Here is an 18152-nt window from a genome sequence, read left to right as displayed (position 1 = left end):
CTCAAGAGAGTTGACAGCTCTTCCTAATTTAGTGTCATTGGCAAACTCATTTAGTATCCTTTGAATCCTGGATCTCAGTAGTTAATGAAGATTTTGAAGAGAACTGGGCCAAGGATGGAGAACTGCAGAACCCCACCAGTGCCCAGACCCCAGCCTGATGTCACCCCATTCAGTGTGACCCTTTGTGCCCAACCTGTGAACCAATTGCTTACCCATTGTTCAGCATGGTTATCCAGCTGTGTGCTGGTTATTTGGTCCAGGAGTTACTGTGAGAAACAATACCAAAAGCTTTGCTTTTGAAGTCCAAAAAGATCACATCTACCAGCTTTCCTAGATCAACTAGGTGAGCTACCCTGTTGTAGAAGGGTTTACAAGCAAGACTTCTCCCTCATGAAGCCATGCTGGCTGTGACCAATGACAAACATGGCACATTTTTTCCCCATTAGCACCAAACATTTGGCCCAGTGAAACCATCCTCACTTTCTAAAAGAGAAAATACATTTTAACTTTTTCTAAGTGCAAAATAATATTACTGTGAACACTGCCAGTGATGGCAAGTGGTACATCTGTACTGCTGCCATGATATTCTTCATTTATATTTTTCTAATCCAACAAGAAATTCTCTAGCAAAGAAAAGTTAAATAGTTACAGAAATAATTAAAATTAGCATAAGAACATGACCATCTAAAGGGCTAGTCCATTGTTGTTACACTCTCATGCCACTTGTGGATGCATGTAAGAAAGAACAGTCCCAATTTTAGAGTAAAAGTCTGCTTCATTTGTGCCAGCTCCCTCTTCCCTTGGCAATTTCCTTTATTTTCAGGACCTCAGTTGGCCTCATGTGACAACTGTGTTTCATTTTCCTGCCCATAGTACCAGGACATTCTGTAATTTTCTCCTCTTTCGATAACGCAAGTTAATTTTAGCTGATCAGATTTGTATGTGGTCTGCATACAAGTAGATATAAGACAATTTAAAATAATATCTTGGGAAATCCTGTTTCTCTGGAACTATAAACAGCCACTCAAGTATTAAAAAAAAAACCAAACAAAAAGCTAAACCTTATTCTTCAGAACTATAAGCTCTTGCAACATGACAGCTTTAGATGCAGAGTTAAGATTTTATAACTTAAAGATATTTATTTCCTACAATGAACCTCTGGCTCTTTTTTTCTGATGGAAAGAAAATCCTAATGGAAAAAGTAAACAATTCAGAAAACCTTTAAGAAAGGTTTACTTGTAAGACAAGAGGAGCTGAGTACATGTATTTTGAGTTTTCTTCTCTACAAATACTGAATTTACCCAGTTATTTGTTTAATCTATATAATAAATATTAAAACTTGCAATACTCTGTATTTCTCCGTTCTTCCACAGAGAAACTTTGAAAGAATTTGAACTAACACAGTTTAGACATTTCACCACATAGCATTGACATGAATTTCAAATGTTACAAGAAGAGCTTCTTGAAAACCATTCTTTGCAATATATACTCTCTCCCCTCAGGTTTACGGATCATTCACATAATTTTCCCACAAAGTGCTGGCTCAAGCTGAGAAACTGAAGCATTGGGATGGAATAAAAGGGCAGGAGCATGTAAACCCAACAGCTCTTGACCTGATCACCACAGCAATTCATCTCAGTACCAAGTACCACTAGGAGCACCTAATTCTCAGCTCACTTGGTAGCTCATAGATGCAGTACAAGGCCATGGATCTGGCATCATACCTGGGAAAATTATATATTCCCACTGCATCCATCAACAGTCTTGTTTAAAAAGAGAAGGGCAACTAGACAATCACATAATGCCAGTGTTCAAGGGGAGGATGTCCCGAGCAGTGGCATTGATGGCTGTGAGTGAAAGAAAGTGCTTTGCTCCCAGCATGACAAACTGGCATCTTCTAGAGCACAGCTCATCAGAACCTGAAGTACAAAACCTACCAAAACCCCTGAAGGACAAGCCCCACCATATAGACTACCTGCTCTCCCCTAGGGACCATGGTAGAAAGAAGAATAATCTTCACTTAGGACACTTTGGAAAACAAAAACTAACATCACTAGGAATACAAGAAAACATAGGAGAATTTGGCAGTAGATGTCGTTGGAGAGATACTGCTTCCACCACATCATTCTTGTCTTCAGACACCAATTGTTTTCCAAAACCCCACTTGAACCCCTAACAGAGGAGAACTGCAACATGCCCCTTCAAATCTGGCTGAGCAGCAACACTGTATATTGTGCATGTTGATTTGGGGATACAGATTGGCTTCTCATGTAATTTACACTCAAAGTTGTTGAATTTACAGTCAAATTTCCAATGCTAGGATCACAAAAATTTATTTTAATAATCCATAATTAGCTGACTTCTGAAGATTTCTGTTGCTTTGGTTAGTTGCATCTCATTTTTTTAGTGTATGACAATTGCATCTGTAATAGGGTCAAACAAACAATATTTTTTCCTCCCATCCAGGCAACTACTCATTTCCATTTTAGCACGAGGAAGTTTCCTGGAAGAGAGGACAGTAGAAAGGACTTAATCTGATTTTTTCCAGAGACTGTTATGGCTCTTTTCTTTGTTTGGTTTGGTTTTGCTTGGGATTTGGGGGTTTAGGGGGGATATTTTAGAGGGGTTTCTTTGAAGTTGCACAGAAAAATGTACCCATTGATGTAACAGAGGCATAGCTGCAATCAGGCAATGCAAATATAAACACAGATTGCAGCATGACTGTAAGATACAGAAAATACAAGCTAAAATTTCTTGAAAATACTATCTCTACTTTTGAAGATAGATTTACATATGTCAAACAGCAAAGAGATATAAAAAGAGAAATATTTTCTGTTTTCTTTAAAGGAGAAACAAAATGGGAGGAGACTTACTCTACCTACATCAGGACTCCTCCATGAAACAAGCACACACAATACAGTCTGGATTTGAAGTTGAACCTACTGCACAGGAATTCACACAGGAAGATAACAGCTCTATCACCTGCACCATCTCTGCTCAGCCCATGCCTCCCTAGGCACTGGCCTGGAGAAAGAGACCCCAGCTAAGCAGAGACTAGTGGCTCTCTTCAACCTACTGAGCAGTTCCAAATGGTCCATCTGAGTGGGAGCTCACTGGCCAGATCCAGCTCCAGAATGACTCCCCTGCTCACTCTTTTTCTGCTGTGGCCTTGACCTGCAGCAGAGGCAGGAAGGAAGGAGAAATAAACCCACAACTGCTTTGTAGCTTTTGGCTATTTAACCACAAAGAAGGGATTGTCACTTGATCAATCAAGAAGCTGACAAACCTTTCCCTGAACTGGCCCTCAATCCACAGCATTGAGAACCTGTGCTTTCCTATTGAGGATGCAAACTTTTATCACTGTTATCACACCAATGAAAATGTTCTCTGTCAGCAGTAAAAGGAAGGATGGGAGAGACACACGGAATTAATGCCCTGAACAGGAAGAGTGAAAAGATGACAATTACCTGCATGAGCAAAATAACTAGATAAACAACACTCATAACTGAGGAATTTCCTGCCTGCTTCCCTGTTCCCAAAGGAACCCAAAGTGGAACCACAGGACGGAAGGTAAAAAGCCCTGTAAGCTCTGTTCCTCTGGCCACTCCAGACAGATTACATTCTACATAATTGTGGATGGTTTGGTCTTATTGTTTTGTTTGTTTTTAAAGCAATCTGTTCTCTTATACGCTTGTGTCAGAGTATCTTGGCCGTAAAACATTTTTTGCATTTAGACTGTTGATAGTAAAGGTCATCAAATGAAGCTGGAATTTAGAAAAAGACAAATCCACTAATGGCAACAAACAGCTGAACTGCTTAAAGCTGGAAGAGCACCTGGGCAAAATACCACTGTACACTTGTCCTGTTTTTATTACATTCACACATACTTGCTTTTGGCCACTAAAAAGGCATTTTTGGGGTTGCAGCTTTGGTCTGACCTAGTACAGCCGTGTACGCATGTTTTCTAAAGTAACAAGGAATAAAGCTTGATTGCACAAGCAAAGCACTTTTAAGTATAGAGGTCCTCAGTAATTTGGATGTCCAAACCTGTTTCCTCAGACAGCATTTTGAAATAGCCAAGAATATTTCAGAGCAAAATAAGGTATGCCTATAAACGAAAGATTTACTTTTTAAGTAATTGATTACTGTACGTAGATTCAGCTGTAAAAGTAAGAGAAGCACATTGTTAAAACAACAATAGGGATGTAGAGCAGCCCCATTTGTAATTGTGGTCCCCACAGCTTGAGGCATATCTTCACATATACCATTTAAGTTAACACAACTCTCATTAATTCAATACAGCAAGTGACCATTTCTGCACTGTAATTAGCTAGAACATCAGGCTTCAACTGCTCCATCTCAGGCTACTTTCTTTCTGCAGTTACATACTTTTCTAATGTATTTGACTTAGTCACAGACATTTAAATCTCACCTTAAGAACACATCCTCCCGTTGCCTACATAACTCTCTGTCCTACACTCTTCAGAACTATTGCTCATCCACTCCCTTCCTACAGTATTTTGGACAATTTTGCCCTGACAAATCTGGAGAGGACCAGAAAAAAAAAAATCCTAAAACCTGAGGTATAGCATTTTTGCAGACTTTCTTGAGAGGCACAAAGCAATTAAATAATTAGAAGCTAGAACAGAAGTATGTCCACTCACACATCTGTAAGGCATTATTAGAAGGTCAAAAACCAATCAATTTGAACAGGAGTTCAAGATTGACGGCTTTCACCAAGGATTTTAAATTCAGTTCTTTCTTGCCTTTTTTGCTTGTTTACAGATAAATGGCATTCTTCAAGTTTTTCCTATTTGCACCTCTAAAATGTTCACCCTTGAAACACACTCCAACACTTTGGCAAGTGTAGTGTACTTATAGTTAAATGAAAAACAACAACGACAAAAAATTCCTTCAGGTGGACAGTTCATTTACCTAAGCAGCTTCCTCTTCTTGGCAGACTCTGCGGGGGCTCTGGGGGCCTTTCCTGCCTGTTTCCCAGGGGTGCGCAGGAGGGCCTGTGCTGACCTCAGCCACTCGCTGGCCGGCCGTGCTGTGACATCGCCCGTGTCCCCTCCTGGCCTCGCCTGTAATCCCCTACTGGAGCCTGCAGTGGTGGTCGCCAGGCTCGTCTCTCCTTCCCCCACGCTGTCATTGTCGGATGAATACTCGGATATTTCTGTCGAAACTGCCTAAAAGAAATGAAGATACAAATCTATTTGAACAGAATGTTAATGAGATAGTATAGCTTTATGTAGGCAGTTTTATGTTACCCAGTATTCCACAAATGGAATGCCAATTTATTAACCTCACTTGGACGACTTCACTGTAAATGCACATTAATCTTTTTGTCAATCAACATCAACTCCTGAATATAAAGATCATCTCTTGAGGGACAACTGAGATGAGTAACACTTAGGTTTTCTTAAATACTAGGTCTGGAGAATTAAACTAATGCTTTAATCTAAGGCAAGTTTTGAGGAAAGCAGAGAGAGGCTAATGAGTGACAGGGATCATGACTGGCAGCTGACAGAAAGAGAGCTTTTATATTGGGATTGAAGCAAATAGGAAGGTCAGCTTCCATAATCTGAATGGAAGGAAGAAACACATGCCTCTAAGGACAGCTTGTAGCTGGCAACCAGTATGTAACCTTTTGTTAAAACATGATTTTGAACACTAATGCAGGCCTTCATCCATGTCCAGCAGGCCTACAGCTTCCCAGGAAGGTTTCAAAAGTTGAGCATAAGCTATTGGGCTGTCTCCAGGTAGCTCCAAGGAGGATGGATCACTGGTCAGCAGTCAGGGCTGGGAGCCAGCAGGGCTGGAGGTCAGCCCCACAGAACCTTGCTGGAGCTCTTCTCCCAGAAACTCACAGAACACAGTGAACTCATCCCATTGATGGAAGGATGAGAGGAGAGCATGAGAAGGCAGAAAAAACAACCCTGTAGAGACATGGAAGGCTGAGAAGAGGGCTGTGAGGGAAAATTCACCTGCTTTGGCTGAACTTATTTTACTCTCCTACAGGGCTCACGCAGAAGCAGGTTAATGCTGCTGGGTTGGCTCCCTAAGGTGAGCTCTGCACAGATGTTACATGTATTACATTCTCTGGACCCCATGTTTCCTAAAGTACTGAGTATTAAGCAAAAATACTTGGAAAGTGGCATTTTACCAAGTACAGAACAAAATGATCTAAACCACTGAAATAGGCAGAGGACTAAGAAACGTGAGCTGGGCTCAGGCTTCAGGAGCTAATTGGAAAACAACCTAAAACAATCAAACCAACACTGTCTGCAAGTTCTGGTGGGGTGAGCAGTGACAGTCCTGTCACTGGGACCACCAGCACTAGGCCAGCTCAAGTAGTGCTCTACACAGGTTGTTTGACAACTGGCTCAGATAAAGACTTGAAAGACAAAAGAGGAAAGGGAGGGAAATCACAGCATTCACTAAAGCTGTCCTATGTTATTAATTAGTGCAATCATCTGAAAACAGCATTTCTTGACTGCACAAAAGTAAGTTCAGCTCTTGCCAGTTCTCTAATACATTTTTCACATAAATGCCGAGACACTGTGCTCATGTTCCAAGAGCTTACCTAAGTATTCTGGAAATTGGAAGTACCTTTTAAAGTTATCCAGAGAAGTAGAATAGCTAAAAGAATGTAATTAATATCAGCCTGTTTTAAACACAACACAGTCAACATCTGTCCCTTGGCAACAATATTTCTCTGAAAACAAACTCCTTCCATATTGGAAATGAGCCAGAAATGAAAGATTTCAAAGGCTCTGAAAGCAGTAAGCAAGCACTTCATTCTTAAAACACCATTCTGATACACTCTCTTGCTTTAGGAATGCTTTAATTTTTCTCAAATAGCTATGATATCCACTGCACCTAAAAAAAAGGATGCAAACATGAAGTTCTCTGAGCAAGTGAAATGCAAACGAGAAAAGCCCTTGGGAAGTTCATTCAAATTAAGCACGTTTTAATCCCACTGACTGTTTAAGAGTTAAGAAGCTTTCCTAACTCAAGACTGTCTAATAAATAATTTCTGCTAAAATTTATTGCTGTATACTTGTTTAGACTGAACTTCCCCAAGGACACTGTACTTTGGGGTTTTTGTTTTGTTTGCTTGTTAGTGGTTTTTTGTTGTTGATGGTTTTTTAATTGGTCAGTTGGAAATTTTTTGTAAAAGAGGAAACTCTAAAAACGGAGAAGAAAAACAAAGAACAAAAACTTAGCCTTCCAATTCTGCAGGTTTTTTAACTGTAGCCATCATCAGAATTCTAGTCTAAAGAGAAAAATATTTTCAAAACACAACAAACGTGATTTTTCAAGTATCCAGTAAACGAGCTGGCAAGCCTACCAACAATATGTTGTGGAAAACCTGGCAAAAAAATCATTTATTTGATTTACTTTAAAACAATCATTGCTAAATAGTGAAGAAATTGTTCATTTTTTTATCAATATCAAACATCATGAAGAAGAATTTCCAAGAGTTCTGTTGTTATTTTGTTGTTTGGCTTTTTTCTTTTTTAATAATATCCCCAGCAATATCATTAGAGTTTCAGAAGAGTACCACTGCTAAACACAAAGAATTGTCAAATTAAAATAGTTTTTCCACACTGTTTATTATTCTGAAATATAGTAATTTTGGTTACAGTGGCTGAAAGTACTATGCTTCCCACTACACACAGGCTCAGTTTCCCCACCTCAATTCCTTCCTCTGATCCCTGATCCCAGTGTAATCAACCGCAGTCCTGGGGATTTTCATGACTGTCTCCCATATATCCAGTCCCTCCAAATACTTAGTAGTAGACTAAGATATATTTCCCACGATGGCCTTTCCACAACACCCTCTTTTATAACATGCTCGCCACTTGTCCATATCCAATGCCTGACTCAAAAAAAATCAGGGGTTGACCTCAATCTCTATCACTAGAACAATAAACATAGATAATTTTGTTTTACTTTAAAATAAATCTATTTTCTCTATGACTGGTGTCATCTGAAAAGCTATAAATGCTCCCCTTTTAAGGCCCTTTCTTTTAAGGAAAAATGGTGAGCAAAAATGCAGACTATTGCCTTTTTTTCTGTCAAGATTTGACTACAAGAAAGCAAAGAAGTTGTTGAGTATTGTATTAGAGCATCCAGGACCCAATATTTTAAGGCTAAGCACTTTTAATCAAAATGCATCAAAAAGGAAAGCGTTCTCAAGACTAATTAATTTGTGATGCATTTTTGACGGCACTCACAGGTACTAGTTAACATAGAGGATGGTACACACGTAAAAATAGAAACCAAAATGAGAATACCCTCCCAACTAAGCAGGTAAGATTGCTAAAATATGTATGTTTAAACAATGTCAATTTGCATTCACTAAGAATGAAAAAAATACCAAAAGCCATCCACAGAAATTGTAAAATCCCAGCCCAAATTGTTCAAAGACAAAACTCTTGACTTCAGTGGAAGGAAGATGGCATTCCATAAACACATGGATTTTGTACACATGCACCACAGAAGATATCATGCTGTTACCTCTGTGACCAAGTACTCCCTCCCTCATCCTCAAGAGATTTGCTTCAGCTACCTCTTGCTTCACCTTGAACACCTCTGAGTGAGTTCTCTGGCAGTACCCTGGCAATCTGCACATTGTTTGCTTCTGAAAGGTCTGAAAAAATTACCTTTTCACTTCAATAGTGATGGCAATAAGCAATATCTGTATTTGATAAGTAAAATAAGCACTGGATATTTCGTATCAATAAAATAGCAATAAGTTAACATGAGAAGTGTAACACTTCCATTTGAAGTTTCCAGCTTTAGCATAGAAAGCAGAACCCTAAAAAGCTTTTCGTACAAAATGAAGTTAACAAATCTACCCTATTAAAATAAACAATAAATCTGCATTTTTTAAAAAAGGCTCTGAGATAGTGATTGCTAATCAGAGGCAAGGTGATGAGGAGTTGTGAGGGTTTCTCATCCCCCTTGTCTCTCCTCCCAAGATCTATCACTCACTGATTTCCATGGAAAAACATCAGTATCCACACCTCACCTTTGTATTCATCAAACACACTCATTTTTCAGTTGTCATACATTCAGTTAATATTGTAAATCTTTCCCAGTAGATATGAAGATATTTTGCAGATAAGATGCTCAATAAAGTTCACAGATACTATGAACAAGTTTATCAGCTGAAACTAAGATACTTCAGCATGCCACAGTATGTCTTGAGAGACAAAAAATGGGTACCAAATACTACATAGACATTGATATAACTTTTTGCACTTAGTCTGTCATTTCCTTCCCTAAATAATATAAATTTCTTCCCTCTGATTATCCTACCACAGCCTAGCTCAAATGGCAGAACTAACAGGGTTTCTCAGAGAACCCTTAGGGAACCAGGCTTTTTCAAGGTCACAGAGCCAAGTTATGTCAGAAATAGTATTTCAGAGTTTCAGACTGATCACTGTACATACAGAGTAAAATTAATCTTGCAGCATCTCCTTTCCTACTTGTTCATTCATGTATCTTTGCCTCTGGTTCTGGAAGCATTTTCTATTACCCCCTGCCTGTTCTTTCACAGACGATCTTTTTGCCTTTTGTGATTCCCTTGTGTTTTTCAGAATTGATCTACAGTTCGCCTATCTGCCCTCTCATGACAGGTCTCAGGATGAGTGGAAGCTGACCAGTATTAAGAGACCCAGTGAACTCAGGTGACTACCCTACTGCCTCTTCTTTTATCCAGTCTTCCCTGCATTTGCACTACAGGTACTTTGCTGTCATTCATGCAAAGGGATTCAAATGCAGCCAACTTCTACCCCAGGCAGCTGGTTACAGGTTGCAAGAAAATTTTGTATCTTGCATGGTACTCTCAAAAAAAACAAGAGTGAGCAGAAAAGCCACTGGATTTAGCACAATGAATATTCACAAGCATAAATCACCAGTGCAGTATGTCAAAGGCCCAGGCTATGCTAATGAATGCTCGAAGCTAACTCCGCCAGAAGCTGGCTTGCAGGCTTACAGGGAGTAGGGTAAAGGTAAAAGAAAAGAAGTTTTCCCTTAGTTAATCAACACAAAATTAATTCAAGCATTGTGCACACAGATAGTACAGGATATTATTCAGCTCTATAAAGATAATTAAAGATACAAAGGATTTAAAGCTTGCAGTTCTCTTCAAAGCTCTCTGTTTTCTGAAGCTTTAACTGAAGCACTGAAGTCTATGCCAAATATACTTTCCTAGTAGCTTGAGAAATAATTTGGTTTTCGGTAAGCTAGCTACTTTTACTCTAGAGAGATAAAATTCAAATATTCCTTCACACAAGAAATTTTATGTGGAAGCACAGAGTTAGGTGTGTGCTGCCTTGTGGGTGACACCAAGCTCTCTTCTCATGGAATAACCACAGGAACAGCACGCAAAAATACAAGATTAGGTAGGAGTGCGTGGGCAGAGATAATCATATGAAAAAAAGAGCAACAATGAAAGACATAAATCACTAATAAGGTATTCTCTGGACTTGCAAGCCCAAACTGACACAGCAGATTAACTGAAATTTTGTATCTGGAACAACCACCCAGTGTTATTACAGAGACAGCACATATTTAAAATGGATCTCAGATAATGCCTGGTTGTTTAGCCAAGTACAGCATTCCTCCCCAGCACACGCACTCAGACCATCTGATCTGTCCTAAATATTTATCAGTGGTGTTGGTTCAGTGCACTAGGAAATGACATGTCCTACTCCACACACATCAGCACTTTGTGGCTGCCATTACAGGAAACAGAGCCATGTGCTCCTCAAGCTCTGGGACAGCCACCTTGAGCACTTCTCCAGGATTCTCCAAGAGCAAGTACCACTGAGCTTCCTTCTCCCTGCTTGGCCACCCCTAAACTTCGGCAACATCTGCCTTCACACAGACATGGGAATGAATTTTTGCTGTCTTCCAGCTGCCACCACCCCAGGGCTGGAATGCAGTAGTTATTAGCACACAAAATCATTTATGCCAAGTAGCAAAGAAGAATGCGGTATCTACTTGAATATGGAGGAGAAGTGTAGGCAGCAACACTGTAATTATTCAAAGCAGAATTTGGTCACAGACTCACCCTCATCTCCTCTTTAATGGTGTTTTGAGACCTTTAAACAAGTGGTTAGGACTTCTCTTCTATGACTAATCAAAAAGGATTCAATGCATCCAGCACTCCAGAGCTTCCTATCATAAAGGAAATTGATTCATGATTATCTCTGGAGGAAGCAGGCCAGCTCTCAAACCTTATACACCACTGCTTACATTGCTGGGCTTCCTTTGAAGAGCTCCTGGGGAAGTCTTACCCACGTCTGACACCATTTATTCTGCAAGCCCTATCAAAATACAACTGCATTAGCTACTGTCTGAAAAGGTAACCTCAAAAGTAGGATTCAATCCAAAGAGAAAATACCAGTAGCTGTTATCAAAAGAAAAGCAAATGGGACAGTTTCAAAGATGCTCTCAGGCACCGAAGGAATTGAAAGGGCTTCCATGGAACTCTGCAGAAATTAATGGAATGGTATGGCTGCTGTCAAATCCAAGAGCCAGTTATCTGATGCTGGGCTTCCTACACCATTTTTGAAACCAAGAAAAGTTGTGGAGGGACAGGAAAACTCCCTCTTTCACTTCACAGAGTGAGGAAGTTGAAGCACAGTACACAAGCCCACAAAATGGTGGTTTATATCACACATGAAATAATAATTAACAAAATAAATAACTTGTATCATCTTTTATCAGTTCCCATATCTTGTTTAGATCATACTGCCTTGAAGTGGAAAGTGAGGTGACGACTATGATTGCATGCAGTATATTTGGCTGGGCACTCTTTTTTGTCTGGGGAGAGGTGTGTGTTTTTGTTTGGTTTGAGCTCTCTCAAACACAATCCTGTACACATACACCACTTGCAGGCAGTATGCTGCATTCAGCACTAATACACTGTAGAAAACAAGAACTGAAAAAATAACATTAAAATAAATCAACACGAATATCTGATCTTTGAAAGAAGAGTAATTAAAAGTACAACAAACCAGACTTTTTTTATAGACCTAATGCAAAGATGGTATTTACTGACTTTTTTTTTTCTCCCCAGATAAAGAATGCACAAGTGGTAAGGAAGATGAAATCGAAGCCATAACTTCTAATCCTGAGCAGAAACCTCAGCTTTCACAAGGCAAACAGGTTAAGCAGGCTATACCTCTGGAGATACATCCACAAGTTGTTCCAGCCTGCCTCTCCCAGAACAGGTTGTTCTGAGGCATGGATCAGCCGACCGAAACAGGTGAGGCTCTTGTCTCAGCCCAAGTGCCTTTTTACACAAAATCAGTCTGAAAAGCAAGAAGCACTATTTATTTCTGAGGATACTCTGTACATGTAGAATTAAGTAGTGATCCCAAAGGTAAGACTGAATGGAACTGTTGCCTGCTGTGCACAAGGACAGGAAATAATAGTAGGCGACAGTGATCTGCTAAAGTGCAAGATGAGCACAAAACAAGATTACTCAACATCAGTTAAGGGACACTGATTTGTACTCTATGTAGACCCTGCTGCAGTCTTGGCACCTGTAGCATTTGCACTGCAACTGCATCTCTTAAAACCATCATTTTAGTAGTTTAGTTGACTTAGCATTAAGAATTCGATCTATCACTTCCTAATATTACCTCATTACCACTGATCTCACCATCAGTCTGTAATCAGAGTAATAGGCAACTTCTAAATAATGCTAAAAAATGTTAACATGGACAACCTACAAGTACTTTTCCTGCTTTCCATCATACATTTTCTCTCAGAGAAAATGACTGGCTGTTAAAGACAATTTTGACAATTTATGGATACTGTTAGCCAACATTACATTCAAGTGAATTCCATAACCCTTGTTCTCCATTCCCTTCTTCAAAAAAAAAAAAAAGAGGGGAAGGGGGAGACGCCACTTCACGTGTTGCATCTTGCAAACTATTCAGGGACAGAACCAGGTCTCCTCTCATGCAACTGCATATTATCCCACGCAGTTCAGCTCTCATCTTGATAAGGATCCTCCAGATGACAGAGACCTAGGCTTTCAAATATAAATACCTGACTCTGATAGGGCATGCAGATAATTACATCATTTTGCACAGAAGCCTCAACATTATACACTGAAGTTTGGGCACACAAGAAAATTGCAGTCAGCTTATAATACCACTTAAACAGGGTTTCGTTCTTGACACAGAAATAGTTACTTTCATGTTTCCAAGGAACAGATGTTATCACATTGTTTGATAACCTACTTTCACATTCTTTGTTTATAGTTATTCAGTCAGCTTCATTTATTAAAGTTAGTGGATCTGTGCCATGAAACCTCAGTTTTATTGTCTCTGGTTTAGGTGATGCTATGGTAATCATCCCAGTTAAAGCTTGGATGTAACAAGAGGACTCAACTGAAAGGCATGATTAAAAGCCAAATTATTATTTATGAACTAAATCCTAAAGCACTTAGACTAAACACCTGCAGGATTCAGTAGGTACTGTTAAAGGAGGAAATACATTTCCATCTTCAAGCAACTGTTTTGTTTTAATCCAAGTCATCAGAGAGAACAAACACTTGCAATGGGAGGTAATAGCTTTTACTAGACAAACAGATATAACTGTGGGAAAGCAGACAAGCATTTAGAACTAAGCCCTTCTATAGTTCTCAAAAAATTGGGTTTTTTCTCCAAACAGATCATTTGGTCCAAGCAAATTAAATCTTTCCTTATGAAACTGCTTCTCTCTTTCTTTAGTGAATACGGTTATGAACTGCATAAGTGTCTTGCAAACTTTTTAAAAAGTTCTTTCTTAAAAAGAAAATGCTTCTCACAGTAATGTCACTGTATAGATAGATCAGGGAACAGTCAAAAACTTTCAAATCTTTCATACTATGTATTTTCTTTCTAAAAGTAGACGACAACTGTAAGCACGTTATTTTTGAGATTAAAAGAAGCAATTCCAGAATAATCAACTAAATGAGGGATTGCACACAGATATTCAGTGAAGTACAAATTATTCACACCAATTTCTCCTCTTTGGTTAATCTGCAGTTTCCTGTGAAAACCTCTAGAAAAGCACTTATCATAAAAGGAAAGAAAAAAGAAAATGAGAGAGAATGGAAACACAAGTGGCACAAATGCAATATACAGGCATAATTTCTGCAATAACGCTCAGCACTTAGTGGAAAAATTTTTGTTAACAATATCCACAGGGACACATTGAAAGATTTTGAAATAGAGATTCTGCACTTCCAGCTGCAACAGTTGCCAGCATTCATGGCTACAGCACTGGCAGCTTAAGGAGACACCAGGCTGCTGGGCAGTGCAGCACATTACATTCATTTTCTTCTACTCCCACTCACTGCACATTCTTCTCACTTGACTGTGCTTCCCTTTGCCCCATTTATTGCTTCACAACTCCTGCGGAACTGCCCCCAAAGCCTAAAATAGTCCCTTCATTTCTTCCCTCCTCTTCATCTCCAGCTTCTTCCAACCCTTTCCCTCCTCTCCTGAAGTCCTTCCACAGCCTACCTTTTCTAGATCATTTTGTGGTTTTGCACTGTCAAAGCTATTTTAAACAGCAAACATTTCAGGGCAGGAAATGTCTTACCACGTCTGAAATACTGTGTCAGTGATGACAGCATGTGCATGCACACAAGAGCACCACCTTCATCTAAAGTGATTTCTAACATTGATGAGAGCACCTATATGTAGGCTAAAGAAACTCATTTAATTGCTTTTCCAAGTAAGCCAAAGAACACTGAACAATGAAACTACTTTGAAAAATACATTAAATGTACTCAGCTAAAGTTAGTTCTCTTTGGACAAAGAACAAAGAAAATGAAGCCCAACACGAACTTCACAGATTCTCTTTCAGATCATGTGCCTAAACTTGGGGGAACAGAAGGAAAATAAAGTAACTATCAATTGGGTAAGGCGTTGTAATTGAAAATGGTAATGCTGCTGCAAATACACACTTCATAGACAGAGTGAAAAGTGCTAGCTGCTACACTACGGTCTTATTTTGACACATTTAGCTGATTGTTCACAGTACATAAAAATATTTCAAAGTACAGACTTTAAAACTCCTTTGAGATCTAGATGAGAATAAAAATGCGTGTGCTGTAATATAGGTGTTTTACATTACATTCAGTGATATGACTGCCATAATATGGGTATAATAACATACATTGCAGGATCCATGGAGACAATCACAGATATTTAAAACTTTTGTAGAAAATAAGCACACACATAAACTTATCAGGAACATACACTTGAAACGTCCCAGTAACCAAATACAATCCTTACACAACTAAACTCAATGGATGGTAATTCTCAAAGAACGGGCTAGCAGCTGACACGGAGAACTTGTAAAGAAAGGAGCCCTGAAATACAACCATCCATAATTTGTATTAAGCATTTCCTTACAAGGATTATAAAGCTTGCCTAAAGTAGTACTATTAAGAAGAATTAAGGTAATTCTTCTCAATTACAGGCAAATAGAAAAACAGAACCTCAGTGCATGTCTGCATACTTTAACATACTTGAAAAAGCAATAGTTGACTGGTTGCCGTGGCAGCACCAATAGCTTTTGGCTTCATGCCTCCACTATCTCAAACCAGATTGAGAGATTATGATGGTTCAATTTCACTTCCACTCTTAAAGCAGTGCTTCAAGAAGGGGAGGAGGAAAATGATCAAAAACTGTCATTTTCTTTTCTATACTGTCAATGTGTGTTTACAAGTAGAAAGTGCAAAATTCACATGTGGGATCGTGCGTCCCCTTTTTTATAAGGGAAGCTCAAAGCTGAAAAGATAATGTTAAAATCATAGAAGTTAATTCAGCATCTCAGAAGAGCATTTAGAAATTTGTCCTTCAAGATACTATAAAACATACTCTCCTCATTTTCCTCTTTCCAAAGTAAAAATGCTTATGTGATATTTTCCTTCAGACTGAACTCTGCAGCTAGCAGGATTTTTAAAAAAGTGCTGCAAATCTTTTTCTCTTGAACTTGGAAGTGACTTACTAGCATTCTGATCAAAAACTTGCAATGTTTGAAGCATGAAGCAACTAAAAATACCGTGCAAGTTGTAATTTCATGAAATGTTTGGGGCCACAAATCTGAGCCCAAAGTTTGTATGGAAAGTAAAAAAAAAAAAAAAGAGGAATAATTTTCATTAAACAGCAGTTAACTCTCAAACACCAGCAAGCTCCAGCTGTGCTCAGCACTGAAAATTTGGGACGGAGGAAGCAAAAACAGGCACACTGAGAAAGGAGAGGGACAGTGACAGCAGCTTTGAAGAAGTGCTCAGGCAGTTCTGGACATCCGGCTGCACCACTTTTAGGAATTGCGTGACAGGCAGCTTAATTGCCTAAATGCAGAAGTACAAATTTTGGCACCCACTGTATCAATTTTGTGCTTGTCTTACTGGCAACTATTTTAATCAGAAGTTCTTTTCTTAGTCCAGAGCACAATGCAGCATGCACTCATATCACTTCAGTAGCAACAAGTGGTCATCAAGGTCTCTGGTAACTAAAACAGTGCATCATTTTGTATCTCCCACTCCCAATCACCAAAGAGATACTCGTGCATAGAGCAAACTAAATTGCTGCCTGGATGATCTGCATTCCCCAGGTCACAACAACAGTAATTTCATTTTGGTCAGAAAAATGGGCGGGACACTGCAGCAGACGTGGCTTGAATAAAAACAATAATGATAATAATAATAGTAAAAATTAAAAAAAAAATAAATCTGTCTTTTAAGATCTCCAGAATTTCCAAAACATGTGTCTAGGGTCATTCTGCAGGATACAAAATATGGCAGAACTGCCGTGGAGCAAGACCTTGCTTTCTCTTTGCCAAAAGTCTGATCAGTTTATCTATATTGATGTTTTAATGATTTAGACTACAACTCACACAGTATTTTCCTTTCAGTGCTAGGACAGTAACTACACAAATCTATCAATGTACTATAACTCTTCTCAAACATGGAGGGGCAAAGTTAAAGCAAGTTTTTAAATATCAGAGGAAAGGTAGGTATCACATTGTGTTCTACAGTTAGCAATTCATTAAAAGCACAATACAGACTATTATTAGACTAAGACAAAAAATTCAGTTAAGAAAATTAAGAATAAGAACAAACACAGTGGTGTCATATGATGGTACAAGATTATTTAGTCTAGGCATAAAAGGGAATATATTTTCAGGGTTCTAACAAGCCTTTGAATATTCTTGGAGAAAAGATTCCTCCTCAGTTCTACACTCTTATGTCAAATAATGTGAAAATTCAATTACAAGTGCATCAAATAAATATTGATATTCAAAATGCTGACTTAAAATTTTCCACAGCTACTACAATTCAGACCATTAATGTAACTTTAACACATACCAAGACTTCTGGATAAAAATCCTTTTGACATGTTTACTGACATCTGCTACAGTCGAATTTACACTTGGAAACCTAAGACACATTAAATGCATTTTGCATCCAAACTGCCAAAAGCCAACTGATTCTGTTATGGACTAATCACTTAAAAGGGAGGAAGAACTGAGTTTCCAGATCAAAAGTTGACCATTTGTGTCAATTTTCAGGAGTAGCATCAAATAAAAGAGATTTTCTTTTTCTTTCTATTTTTACTATTAACAAAAGTCCTTCAAAATCGCATCACTACAGCCAAGTAGAAGCAGTATTACTCCTGGAATGCACTTTAAAGGAACGGAAAGCCTACTCTATGTAAAACAGCAAAACTGTACAATTACATTTAGACTACCTAATGAGACAACCACTTCTTAAGGGGAAAGCATTTAAGAAATAGAGAATTAAATTTAACAAGTCACCCACACTCTCCAACACCACAGTGAAAACAACCACGTAAATGCGCACACTTCACAACATCCTACACACGAGCCTTTACATTTGTTTGTTTATATTTAAATAAACCTGTCATTTTCCATTTAGGAAACATCACATACTTTTCTCCCCAGTTTTAGGATTTTCTTTGTGTAGTTCTCTCCACCTAATGTTAATTTGTGACCTTATTCTGCTTAATAAGTGGTCTGGCTATAAATGAGTTCCTTAATTCACTCTGCTTTTTGCAGAATAGAAACTTCAGTTATCTTCACTAACTTCTTCTACT

The 18152-nt window shown here is 38.7% G+C and overlaps 1 protein-coding gene across 1 annotated transcript in view; it reads right to left on the bottom strand.

Annotated features, from left to right (window-relative positions):
• The window catches only part of SPIDR (scaffold protein involved in DNA repair), a 195060-nt gene that overhangs the window by 138394 nt on the left and 38514 nt on the right, over positions 1-18152 (bottom strand). Inside the window, exon 6 of the mRNA XM_066330781.1 lies at positions 4936-5192. Coding sequence (XP_066186878.1) covers positions 4936-5192 — 257 coding nt within the window. The remainder of the gene's footprint in view (positions 1-4935; positions 5193-18152) is intronic.

The sequence above is a fragment of the Sylvia atricapilla genome, chromosome 1 (genome assembly GCF_009819655.1).
Source record: "Sylvia atricapilla isolate bSylAtr1 chromosome 1, bSylAtr1.pri, whole genome shotgun sequence".
In the NCBI taxonomy this organism is placed as follows: Eukaryota; Metazoa; Chordata; class Aves; order Passeriformes; family Sylviidae; genus Sylvia; species Sylvia atricapilla.
This window is presented reverse-complemented; position numbering and strand designations above follow the sequence as displayed.